The 13773-nt window shown below is 33.8% G+C and overlaps 1 protein-coding gene across 1 annotated transcript; it reads right to left on the reverse strand.

Annotated features, from left to right (window-relative positions):
• Positions 1 to 377: 377 nt before the first annotated feature.
• LOC116122579 (CBL-interacting serine/threonine-protein kinase 11-like) lies at positions 378 to 2107 on the reverse strand. The gene has a single exon (XM_031408412.1). The coding sequence runs from the start codon at positions 2041 to 2043 to the stop codon at positions 769 to 771; it is 1275 nt and encodes a 424-aa protein (XP_031264272.1). The 5' UTR covers positions 2044 to 2107; the 3' UTR covers positions 378 to 768.
• Positions 2108 to 13773: the final 11666 nt, after the last annotated feature.

Raw genomic sequence — 13773 nt, forward strand, 5'->3', positions numbered from 1 at the left:
TTTAGAAAAATTAAGGATATTTACGTGAAATCAAAACTTATAAGATTAAATTAATATACTTATAGGAGATTTTCCAAAGTTCAGGAGGGTCCCCTTGGCTCCGAGTTGGTCTTATTTATCTACTATCTATCAAATTAGATAATATAAAATACACCTATTATTATTGAAAAACTCCCTGTTAATTACTTTTTCAATAACAATGGTTTTTAATACTTTTATTAATTTTTTTTTTTTTTTCTGATAATTTGAGATGATACTTGATACTGTGTTTTATATGAAATAATATAGTAAATTTTGGAGTTATAAATAGTTTAAGTAGTAAAAGGATTATGATAAAGAAAAAGTTTGTGTTGCTTATGCATTCTTCATCACCTATCAAAAAACAAAGATTTAAACAAGCAATAACACTACAATAAGAACAAATACGCAAGGATTATTTAATTTATCCATCCTTTGTTGTAAGTGCCCTTATTTAATTACAAAATTAAAATAAAATAAAATTACAACATCAAATTCCTACTCAAATTTTAATTCTCTGAATTTCGAACCGGTTTACTTGCCGGTTTGCCTCAACAATTTTTATTTAAAATACAAATTACAACCATGGTTCTTAGGATAAAAAAAACAAAATAGTTTAAATTATTACTATATATATAATTACAGTAATAATTTACACTATTTTGTTTTTTTTTTTTGTCCTAAGAACCATGGTAAATCACAGAAAACTCCACCAACTTCTTTCTTCGTCTATGTCATCCCTTTTAAATTTTAATTACCGGAAACTTCAACCCCTGGTTGACTCACAAGCTGCGGCCTGAGTTTGTCCTTCCAAACATTATTGAAACACGCCGCGTCACCACCACTTCTCCTAACCTCCACCACCACCAGCTCCTCCGTTAACTGGTAAACCTCAATCCGAACTTGTAAATTTCCCTTTTGCCCCTCCATCTCAACCCCCCATTCTTTTCTCCTTTTCACCCTCAATTTCTCAACCTTTGCAAAGCCCTCCACTTTCTCTATCAATTTCTCCGGCATCTCGCGCGAAACAAAACGTTCCCCGATACCACCCGAATTATCGGGCCCGTTGAACAAACCGGACAAGTCTAAACCGGATGAAAAGGATATTATATCGAAAGCATTCAAGCTCTTCACTTCAGGCTCTTCTTTATCAAACTTAATTTCGTCGTCATCATCATTATGGAATTTTAACCGTTTGATTCCACCCTTTTTGAACCAAGAATCATTAATAATCTGATCAATGGTGATCCTGGTATCAGGGTTTGTATCAAGAAGCCGTGATAAAAACCGTTTAAGATCGTTAGACATCCACTTCGGATACCGGAACTCGCCTTTATAAATTTTTTTATACATGGCCATAAGATTTGGGTCGTTAAACGGCAAGTAACCCGCCGTTAAAACGAACAGAATGACGCCGCATGACCACACATCCACCTTAGCTCCATCGTAACCTTTCTTCGTCAAAATCTCCGGTGCCACATAAGCAGGGGTCCCACAAAGCGTGTGTAACAACCCGTCGGGTTTGATCTGATCCGTTACCGCACTGAGACCGAAATCCGAAACCTTTAAATTTCCATTCTCGTCCACTAATAAATTTTCCGGCTTCAAATCACGGTGAAAAACTCCATGAGAATGACAATATCCGACGGCTGAGATCAACTGCTGGAAATATTTACGGCTGAGATCTTCAGTGAACCTCCCTTTGGCAACCTTGGCGAACAATTCGCCGCCCTTAACGAACTCCATGACGAAGTAAATTTTTGTTTTGGTGGCTAAAACTTCGTAAAGCTTAACGATATTAGGGTGGTTCAACCGCCGCATGATGGAGATCTCACGCTTGATATTTGAAGCCAAGTTGGAATTGGAGAGCTTTTTCTTGTTGATAATTTTGATGGCGACACTTTGGCTGGTACGGACGTCGCGGGCGTGGTAAACTTTAGCGAAGGCGCCGCAGCCGAGGAGGCGACCGAGGTCGTATTTGCCGAAGAGAGCATTATCGGGAACATGGTGTTCGATCTCTGGCATAATGATATTGAATTGAGAGTAAGTGCCAGAGATCGAACGAAAAGAAGAAGAACGAAGAACTAATTTAGTAATTGGTAATGGATTTGTTGAGGCTGTAGCCTTTAGTTTTAAAAGTAAACGAATGAGAAGGAATCGGTTTTTTAGGTATTTATTAAGGGGTGCGGATAGGTAAAAAAAAAAAAAAAAGTATCTTTGTCTACGCGGAGGAATAAACTTATAAACTCTTCATTTATTTATTTATATTTTAATTAATAGAAAAAGAAAAGTCTAAGTTCTCAGGGGACTTTGGCACGACGCGCAGTGCCGTCCACCGTTCTTTGGGTAACAACTAACAACAGGTTGTGAGAATGTTAGTTGTAATATTGTGTGGCTTACAAGAGTTATATTTTTGTTATGCCAAAAATATACATTAACGTCAACACTACTAATCAAAGTTCAACAAACACTTAAAAATAAGATGATATTAATTGTCAAAAACCCAAACTGCCTCCAAAAGATATTTTATATCAATTCTATCTTATTTTAAGATAAAGATTAAAAAATAGTCCCCAAGTGTCAAGACAACTTACAAAAGCACTCATTACATTGACTTCAAAGATATAAATAGGCACCTCTCTTCGTGAAAAAATGGTTGGCTGGGCATATGAGAGTTAGGTAAACATTTGAGCTTTATTATTTTTTCTCTGTAAACAAAGCATTTTTCCATTTTTGTACGCCTTACAGGCAATATCATAAAAATAGTCAAAGAATAATAAAGAAACAATGGACATAGGATTCGCTTTAAGCATCCGAATCACTTTAAAAATCATCTCTCATTTATTATTTAGTCTTTGCATTCGATTATCTCAATCATTCACGTATAATTTCTAAGAACAACTTAGCACTTTGTATGTGCAAGTCATTAGTGTCAAAATCACTCATCAACAGCTTGGCGCTAGAAGAAGGGCATGATTCATATTAGCTCTCCATGTTTTTCCAACAATCCTCAAAATCTTCACGTTATCATATGTGAAATCTAAAGTCTATTCTAGATCAGAGCTCTCAAATCGCGTGGCTAGATCACAGATAGCACGTATCAGAGCTTTTAAATCGCGTGGTCAAATCGTAACTCGCACGCATCAGAGCTCTCAAATTGTGTGGTCAGATCGCAGATCGCACGCATCAGAGCTCTCAGATCGCATGGCCAGATCTCAGATCGCATGCATCAAAGCTCTCAGATCGTGTGGCCAGATCGCAGATCACATGCATCAGAGCTCTTAGATTGCGTGGTCAGATCGCAAATTGCACGCATCAGAGCTCTCAAATCGTGCTTTCGAGCACTAAGATCATGCGTTCAGATCACTTAGATAGCGTTTTTGAGCTACCAGATCGTGCTTCCGAGCACCCAGATCGCACTTCCGAGTTCTCAAATCAAGCTTCACACTTTCTTATCGAACTACTTGTGCTCTCATATCATAAAGAGCTCTCAAGCTCTCAGATCAAGCTTCACGCTTTCTTATCGAACTCCTCGTGCTCTCAGATCACAAAGAGCTCTCAAGCTCTCAGATCGCAAAGAGCTCTCGAGTTCTCAGATTAAAGCTCCTTGCACTTCATATCAAGCTTATTATGCTCTCTGATCGAGCTCATAAGCTCTCTGATTTGCTTGAGATTGCACGCTGTGGATCGTTCAAATCGTACGCCTCGAGCTCTCAAGTCGAGCTCCTATTAGATCGCGATCAGCTCTTAGCTTTGAGATTTCGAACAACCTCAAGTCGTGTTCTCAACTCTAAGATCGAAATCAGTTCTCAGTTCTCAGATTGCGACCAGCTGCTAGCGTTAGAAAAAACGCGTAGAACACTCAAAACAACCCTAAAACATGCCAAAACAGTGGATTTTGGCCCTACAAATGGACCCAATCAGGTTCCCCTATTTCCATGACATAGAGCTCGGAACGAGCTTTTCATGGATATCTTATAGGCTCCAAAATTCCTCCCGGATAAAAAGTTATGGTTGTTTTAAGTTGGCTTGTCCGTTTAAGGCCTCTAAGCCGTGCGTTTGGGCTTCTGACATCAGCTTTCTCTAGGAATTCATCTACTGGACATTTTATGTCAGTTATTAGATCGCGCTTAGATTCGGATCGCTCCAAGCCCTTAGATAGCAGTCCTAGCTCTCAATACCCGATTATGCCAAGCATAGTTCGAGCTCTTCAGTTCGAGACTACAACCTATAGTGCGACAACCATTTAGATCTAAGACATGAGTCAAAAACTCTGTGTGTGTGGTTTGGTGGGAGGGGGGGGGGGGGGGGGGGGGGGCACTGATGTCAAACCACCAATCAGAGTTCAACAAACACTTAAAGATAAAGTGGTATTAGTTGTGAAAAACACAAACCACTCCAAGAGATATTTTATATCAATCTATCTCATTTTAACATAAGTTAAGGGTTGGTCTCCACGTGTCAAGACAACTTGCAAAAGCACTCATTACATGACCTAAAAGGTGTAAATGGACACCTCTCTTCATGAAAAATGGCTGGCGGGCATATAAGCCAGGCAAACATTTGAACATTATTTTTTTCTTTAAAACAAAGCATTCTCCATTTTTGTAAGTCTTACAGGCATATCATAAAAATAGTAAGAGAATAATAAAGAAACAGTGGACGTATGATTCGCTTTAAGCATCCGAACCACTTTAAAAACCATCTCTAATTTATTATTTAGTCTTTGCATTCGATTATCCCAATCATTCACGAGTAATTTCTAAGAATAGTTTAGCACTTTGCATGTGCAAGTCGTTAGTGTCAAAATCACGCATCAACAATTTTGAAAATAACATATTTGTTTCCCTATTCTCAAAATCATATCCTAAATTATTTAACTATTTTTAATTTTTAAATCTTACCTTATAATAACCACCCAACTCTACCTAACAATAATATTTAAAAAATATTACTCCAAATAACTAAACAAAAGTGCCCATAACTCCTCTCTTTGTTAAGTCTTAAAAATTTAAATAAATTATAAAAAAGTAATTTCATAATATTTAATAATTCAAAACAGTATAAAGTCCAAGAATTCATTGTCAATTGATTGACAGTAAAAAGAATTTTTTTATTTTATCATCTCTTAGGGGATTCGTGTCTTTTTAATTCTAATTACAATATCCACTTTAATTTACCAAAGATGCTAGAATGTTTGTTAGACAATGTTTATTTTGAGGGAAAAATAAACTAAAAATATATAAAAGCATGGGAGAAATTAACAACCAAGTGAATCCTCTAGTGGTCATACTTATTAGCAACGGAGGTAATTCAAACTTAGAATCTCTTGAGTAATTACCTAAGAGTTTTTGTCCAACCACTCAGCTACTTAGGAGTGGTTATAATATCTCCAAAAAACCCTTTTATGTGACCCAAACTTTTTATTATAAGGAGTTTATCTATAAAAATAAATTTTCAACAAACTCTTTATTCTTTAAATATAAATTAAAAAGTGAGTTTGACTCTCCACATCTAGAGAGTCAAATTTCTCACTCTATTCTAATTTTAATTATTAAATTATAAGTTTTTATACATTTTATTTATTAATTTTTTCTCCCCCATTAAATCTCTTTCTTGAAAAACGTTTTTCCTCCACACAACGGTCTTTTGAGTTGTCTATACATTCATGCTTTGTTTTTTTTTTTTTTTTTTTTTTTTTCTCTATAGTCATAAATGTTTTATAGAAAAATATAAAATAAAGAACTAAAATTTGAAGAGTCTATTTGATTTAAATAAAAAATTTGTTATGTATGCCCTTATAATATTATAAATTTAGTTAAGGTAAAACCCTAAAACTTGATTTGATGATTGATTACAAGTAATTTAATTAAATATGACAAATTATAAAATTTTGTAATAAATACACGGTAATTATTATCTAGTAAAACTCGGTCAATTCAAGAATACACTAGATGGTACGGGGTTGTTTTGGGTAACCATAGTATCAAAATGCTAAAACTATATATATGGTTCTGATGTAATTAATTAACTTAATAAATTTGTTGAGCATTATTAGAACGGTCAAGGTCACTAGATTAACGAATAACAGGTATAATATAATTATAAAAACAAATCTATCGTAATTATACTTGGATGATTAAAATACTCTTTTTCTTCTGCTAATTAATCAAAATTTTATGACTTTCCATCTTCATGGTTTTAATTATGTGAAGGATTAAATTCCCCTAAATTATTAATTAATACTCGCCTTATAAGTTTGATAATTTGAATTTCAGAAATCAGAAATGGGGTTGCAATGTCGGCCAATTTATAAAATCGTGGACTCAATTAATTGGAGCCATGTTCATGTCAGACTTCTCCCCACTGGGCCATGAAAAGAAAATTAACATCAAAATTTATTGTGCAGTTATTAATCACAATTTGACCTATAGATAATTTGTCATGTGAATTCAACAGCTTAAACAAATAATTTTTAAGTTATCAAAATCTAATGTCAATGTATTAATTGAAAGCTATAGCTTAAATGTTTACTTTGGCCACCTCAAACAACATTTTTTAATTCAAGTTTATGGGCATGAAGAATTTGAGACTATTTCTTTAATAGTTTCTTTCCTTCTAGTGGCTTCACTTTGATTTTGCTAAGCAACCAAATTAAGCTCAAGCAACATTGCTTTAAGTTTGTTCCAATTAATTTTAAAATATACAACTTAGAGAAGCAAGACAAAACAAAATATATACAATATCAGTTACCATAGTCTTAACACAAAACAAATTCTATACAAAAACCATATCGATTTCTCTAGTTGACCAATATCTATTAGTTGGTTATTGCTCATTTTAGATTCTTAAATTATTTTTTATATAATAATGAGTATTAAAATTTTGAAATAAAACTATTTTCTGAAATACTTTGTAAATATGTTATTTCTCAACCCATTAAAAAAAATGGTTATTTAAATAACTTCCCCAGAACATTTCATATGATATTGCTGCAAGACAAAAACAAAGACAAAAGTTGGAGAAGTGATTTGATACTGATTTTTTTTTTTTTTTTTTTTTTTGGGTAAGTATTTGATATTGATATTGGTGTGTGTTAAGTGTTAACACGTGAATAAGGGTTTGTGATTCACATCCAATTCACGAACCTTCCTTCTCTGCCACCAAATCTAGTATAGATTTCCATAGAAAGTTCTTTCTCCAAATCCCACCACTTGCTTTACGTGTCTGACTCTTTAGACTGTTAGGTTTACTTTTAAAAAAATTTCACTTTCAGGGTCGGTCATATTATAATCTATTCTTACACCTAATTAATTTAATTTATAATATCTTAATTTTTACTTAGACTTAAAATATTTAAATCCTATTGTTTTAAACTTTTCCTTTTACTGTTATTACTTATTACCAAGTGATATAACATGTTGATACGACGCAGTCTAATTGGAATGATGGCTGTGACAACGATTAGATTGATTATATTTTAATATTAAATGCTTTAATTTACAGTAATTCAATAATATTTTACTAAATAATGTTATTAAATAGCATGACATGTAGGACGAAAATTCATAGATATTTGATATTATTATCGTAGAGTCCAAGAATATCAATCTTCTTGAATTACTTAGTTTATGGTAGGATGACAAGACTTTGGATTATTCAGAAGTCTTTTGTTTGATTTATACAAAAATAGTTACTTAGCAATAATTTACTTCATTAATTAGATTTGTAAGATATTCAATAAATTTAAAAAATTAGTTGAGGTATACACAAACAGACTGAACACCTTAACACCGAGAGTTTTATAGTAAAAGTATCTAAGGGTGTGTTTGATTTATTATTTTGGATATGATTTTAGGGATATTTTTGGATAATTGAATATGAGAGTATTACGAGGTAAAATTTAAAAATTTATAAAAAAAACCCTCTAAGTTTGCTAATTTAATAAATACCCCAATATATAAAAATATTGTAAAATGACAAAAAGACTCCCACCACCCGCAGTGCTAGATTCCGGCCATCACCACCAGAATCTGACCGAAAAATTGTGTAACGACACATACCAGCCAGATCTGGCCGGTATGGCGTCGCTACGGCCTTTTCCGGCCAGATCCACTATGGATCTGGCCGAAAAAGGCCAGATCTACGGCCATATGTGACCAACACAGCCGGAAAAGGCCAAAGGAATGACAGCCAAAGATATGGCCGTCGTTGTCGGTCAACGACGACCATTTCTTTAGCCGTCACTAACGGCCAGATCTGACCTTTTCTGACCAAATCTACCGTGGATCTGGCTGGAAAGGCCAAATCGGTGAATTACCAGCAAGTTCTGGTCGGTAATTCACCGTTGTGGCAAATTTCGACTACCACCGATGGTAGTTGTCAGAATCTGACAAGTATGGGTTGGCAGGGGTATTTTTGTTAGTTTTTAAACTTTTTTCAGGGGGTATTTATAAAATTAATAACCTTCTGAGGTTTAAAAGTAATTAAAAAAATGAGGTAATATTTCTAGAATAATATGTCAAACATTATTTAGAGAATACGATTAAGAATATAGACAAAAATAATACGCTAAACGTACCCTAAAATTCTATGTGAAACACACACACACACCGAGAGTTTCATGGTAAGGGTATCTAAAATTATATCCATGTCCATGAAATGACTGTTAAGACTGTTAGGTTTGACCTTAACAGTAACCAAACCATTGCCGTTGAATTATAATTAAATTTCTTTTCTTAGTGTTAACGTTCACCAGCAGCTGCCAATCGCCGCTCTGACAGAAAACACACATCTGTCGCTTTTCTGATAATTTAATGCACTTATTATTAATTGGTGCATCTGGCTATATAAGAAAGTTCTGTAGGACAAATGTGCGACACGTTAGTATGTTTATTTTATAATTCCCAAGTATTAATTTTAATTTTAATTTGTAGACTGATTGACATGTAACTGATTATTATATTGAGGTTTCAATTATTTCCCATCTGCTCTTTAATTTGCTAATGCATTATTTAAATTAATTTCATAATTTTTTAATAATTAAACAAGGAATCTCTCAATAATTTTAAATGCTAATTAAAATGAATAATCTGAGCTAGCTCAAATTAAGAATTAAAAAGAAGGTTTAGTAACCGTGAAGTTAATTAAAATTGTTGGTGGAATTCATTATTTATTTCATAACTAATTTTCATTATTTGAAGGTTTAGTAACCGCAATGTTAATTAAATTTTGCATTATTTCTTAATCACAATTTTCATATATATTGGAAACCTTTTACAAGTCATATTTGAGTTTAATTAATTTTAAAAATTGTAAATTTTCATTTTTAAATAATGTTTTCCTGATGATTACTTTTGGATAATTATATCAAATAGTTGAGTTAATACTTCAAAATGGCTATTTTTCAACTCAAGAAAAAAAATAAAGACTATTTGATATAATTTCCGAAATTATGTGTCTATAAATATGAAAATTGAAAATTGGTATAGATGTTTATGAAGACAAGTTTAATATAAAATCTTAAGAACTAATTATATGTATAGATTTAAAATTAAAAAGAAAATATTTTAATTTTTGAAATATGTTTTTTTTATTGATTTAACAGGACTGGAATGCGATACAGATATGGAAAGAGACGAGGTGAAGAAAAAGAATAAGAGGACAAATGTAAAGCCTAGTTAGTAAATACGGGTACGGCAAAAAAACGATACGAAAATTTTACGGGTATAATACGGAAAATGATAAAAAATACGTTTATAAAAATTCGGCTATAAAATTTGGATACGGAAAAAATACGATACGGGTATATACGAGTTTAATACGGTGCATTATCAATAATATGTTTTGAAAAATACGGCAATATCAATCTTAGTATTAATAATTTTATGGATTACCTGGCTAAAATCAATATAGTATTTCAAATGTAAAGTATTCAATTAACCAATAACACAAATATACAATATATAACTAGTATTCAAATTATAATCTCTAGACTCAAACATAATATTTAGCCATAATTCTTTACTAATTTAAAACTTGATAAGTATGATATTAAATGCAACAAATTTTAACTTCCCATAAATCCATTAAAAAATAAAATTTTGTCTCACAAATCTTATTTTATACCTATAATATATGACTTTTTTTTTCACAATAAATTATTATTTTAATATTATCAATCCAATCTAATTTATTAGATAGCACGAAATTAATTGAAGAATATGAAATGATTTTGTATGTGTTTTGAGTTTAAAGTGTAAAGGTGTGGGTGGGAAAATGGATGTCAGTAAGTCATTTTGAGTTTTGAATTTTTGAGAGGATTATTTTATATTTTTATTCTCCTTTTCCAATAAAACAAATGGATGTCAGTGGTTAAATCAGTGTGAAATGGGCGGGAAAAAGATGTCAATTTCAATTATTCGCGAATAATTCGGATACTTCAAAAATTCGCGAATAATTCGGCAGCTCTTTGGGAAAGAAGTGGATACGTGTTTTATACGCGAATTATACGGATGGCCGTATAATTCGCATATAAAACGCGTATTTACTAACTAGGATGTAAAGCAGAGGATACATCAATTTGTGTAGTGTAAAAAGCACACACACCGCACTTGATCGATGCCTCATGCCCTTTTTACACATGTCAACAAATTAATGGTCCCATACGAGCCCTTCATCTACTAAACATCACTCAAAATTCTATGGTCCTTTTTCTTGATGTTTATAATTATGAATTATCCTTCTAAGTAAATATTAACCAAATATTAATATTTTTCTTTTTTTAATAAAAAATTACATATATATTGTTATGTGTGATTTTTCATTTAGCTCGGAAAAGTCAGAGTTCCGCGAGATTATAGTTTGACCTAGAATTAATTCGACTCAACACTTGTCTAACCTAACATAAGCTAGTCGCGACCAATTCTGACAGTTGTTCAAACAAATCATAGATAAGCTCAGATCCCAGATATTTTAGAAGAGATCAGATTAACAACAATAATGGTGCGATCTTAGCGCTCAATCGCGAGAATATCGGGGTTTCATTTCAATCTTAATTGTAATTCCTTTAATTTTTCTATTTCTTTCTCGAAAAACTTGTATATAAGCCCCTTCCAACGATGGACAAGGGGTTAGCAAATTGTTCAAGACATTATATTATTTTCTTGTAAGCTCTCTAAGCAAATAAGAAAAACAATGGACGTAGGCTTAAGATTCAAACTTGCCAAATCACTTTAGAAACCTTTTGTGTTCTTTACATTACTGCTTTTATATTCATTACATTGCTGGTTACTTTAATCATGCACACATTAGTTCCGGTTCCACCAAGGTCAATCGGATCACCTTAGTTGGTGTAATTCTTACATCAACATTTTGGCGCTAGAAGGAGGGCCTTTGCCAACTTTCAAAAGTTCTGGCAATTAATCTCAATGACCCGATCACCTGAAACTTCAAATGGCCCATACTAGATCGAAAACCACAACCAGAAACAGCGACAACATAGAAACCGCTAATCATGAGGTGCATCAGACTGCTCCTCCAGGTTGACCACTGATGAGAATGCAAAATGTTATATTTATTCCCCTTAATGTCTAGTCTTTTATACTTATTTGTTGCCTAAATGTACTCATTATTGTTCTATTTTGATTTAGGAGGCAAATGGAGGCATTAAATGCAAAACGGAACTAATTAGGTGAATTCGGATAGTTTTGACATCATTTCGTAATCTGGGAATAACTCTCTCATCCGAGCTCCGATTGAGATAATTCAAAATGCTGTGGAACCCTAAGAAAGAGATACTGGCTATCAAGGTTGTAATCGGGCTTGAATTTGATGAACCTGCACTGTTGACGTTCTAGAACATTCCGCCTTGTCATGCAATTCAATTAGGTAGTTTATTATTGGAAGATTTGAAGACCTATTGCACGCAAGTTACAGCTGGACACACCACTTTCCTATTTTATTTTAGGACTTTATTTTATTTTCAATTAATCAAAATCAGATTAGGATAAATATTATTTTAGGATATTAGAATATTTTTAAGAGATTTAGTAGAATTCAAATACTTCAATTTGAATTGGGTATCGTTAAGAGCAGAGAGAGATCAGATTGGAGGAGATCACACACGCCTCTCTTCCTTTCTTCTGAATTTGTTTTCTTTTGATTTTCGTGATGGCCATGAGCGGCTAATTTTCATAACTTGGTCGAAGGAAACAGAGACCTCGAATCAATAAAACTGTGAGATCTAATCTAATTTTTTTTGTGTTCAATTTATGTTTTGAGTATTGGATGTTCTTCTATGCATATTATCATGATTATTGCGTTTAATTACTAGGAGGCCTACTAGTTTATTATTTATTGCAATCTACTGCTAAGTTAGATATCAAATCCGTAATTGTTTGATCCCTTTAACTTGTAAAACAATTAGGGTTTAAGAATTTGCTGCGTCAGGAATTATTAAGTCTTAAGAAGAACATTCAACTAAATTAAATACAACTGCTTGAGTTTGTGTTGTTTAGCTTCATCGATCTCTCTAGTTTTTATGGCTGCCACTAGATTAAATCTTTAGCGCTTGTCTAAGGTTGTTTAGTAGTAAGATTAATTAGATTGCTTGTTTCCTAATTAACTACAACTAAGGAGAGATAGGAAAATAGTTCCAACGGTGAATACTGAGAGTAAGAATTGATTTAATTTTGCATCAATGATCAGTTGTAAGATTCTGATGGTGGATGTTGACTTAGACCAAGTTTCATTATTTTGATTGATTTCGGTAATTTAGGTTGAGTTTCTTTTCCTGAAATTGTTTATGTTTTTACTCAAATCCCCCCCATACTGGTTCACGTAACGTAAAACTCGGCTAGACACTCTCTGTGGGAGCGATCCCTACTTACACTACTACGTGTATTTTTAGGGTTTTAATTCTGGGTGCCTACGACAGCACACCAACCACCAATGCCGCCAATGCAGTAGGTTACAAACCAGTAGGGGGTAGGGACTTCGAATCTCAAGAATGGTCAGCTGGTGGAAATGATAAGAACAATGGTTATACAGGCAATGTAATAAAATGTGGCTGAATTAAGAAATTAGCAGGCAGCCCACTAGGACCTCGACCAGCCACACTTCATGGAAGTTACTCCAATAGGTCGGAATGGCTCAATCAACGACCAATCTGGCTTGTCAGCACCAATGAGTGACCGTCAACCCCAACACCACAAGGCGTATTCCTCTCACATGCGTGAATCCCGCAGGCAAGTTAACCCCGGGAGGCAACCAGGCAAACAATCAATGCGGGAAAATGAACCCCATGGTTGACAAAGGGATGCTTGCCCTAATCAGCGAAACAATCAACGCCAGCGTGTTGGTTTTAACCCATGCCAAAGGCAGGCTCAAACCTCGCAAGCTCGCGAGTTGAGTAGAGTGCACTAATCTAACATGGGGTTCATTATTGCTAGATTAGCGCATGTGACTCAACTCGCAAGCTCGCGAGTTTAGTCGCGTGCGCCAATCTAGTAATAACAGACATTTTGGTTTTAACCAATGTCCCGAGCAACACACATATGAGCATGATAGCACCTATCAACCCAGCCATCATGACTCCACCTCGAGCACCAATGCACACGACAGAGCAGGCTCACAAGCAATTGATCTCCGAACTCACTTGCTCAAGGTAAGGTTGAACATAGCTAGTAGCTAGAGTACTCCTTATGATGAGGACTTAGATTGGATAACAAAAATGCTTGAATAATGCGGCAGAAG

Source organism: Pistacia vera, unplaced genomic scaffold (genome assembly GCF_008641045.1).
Source record: "Pistacia vera cultivar Batoury unplaced genomic scaffold, PisVer_v2 Contig1358, whole genome shotgun sequence".
Classification (NCBI taxonomy): Eukaryota; Viridiplantae; Streptophyta; class Magnoliopsida; order Sapindales; family Anacardiaceae; genus Pistacia; species Pistacia vera.

Excerpts from the sequence above, each read along its gene's own strand:
- LOC116122579 (XM_031408412.1), bottom strand. The coding sequence starts at position 2,043 with ATGCCAGAGATCGAACACCATGTTCCCGATAATGCTCTCTTCGGCAAA.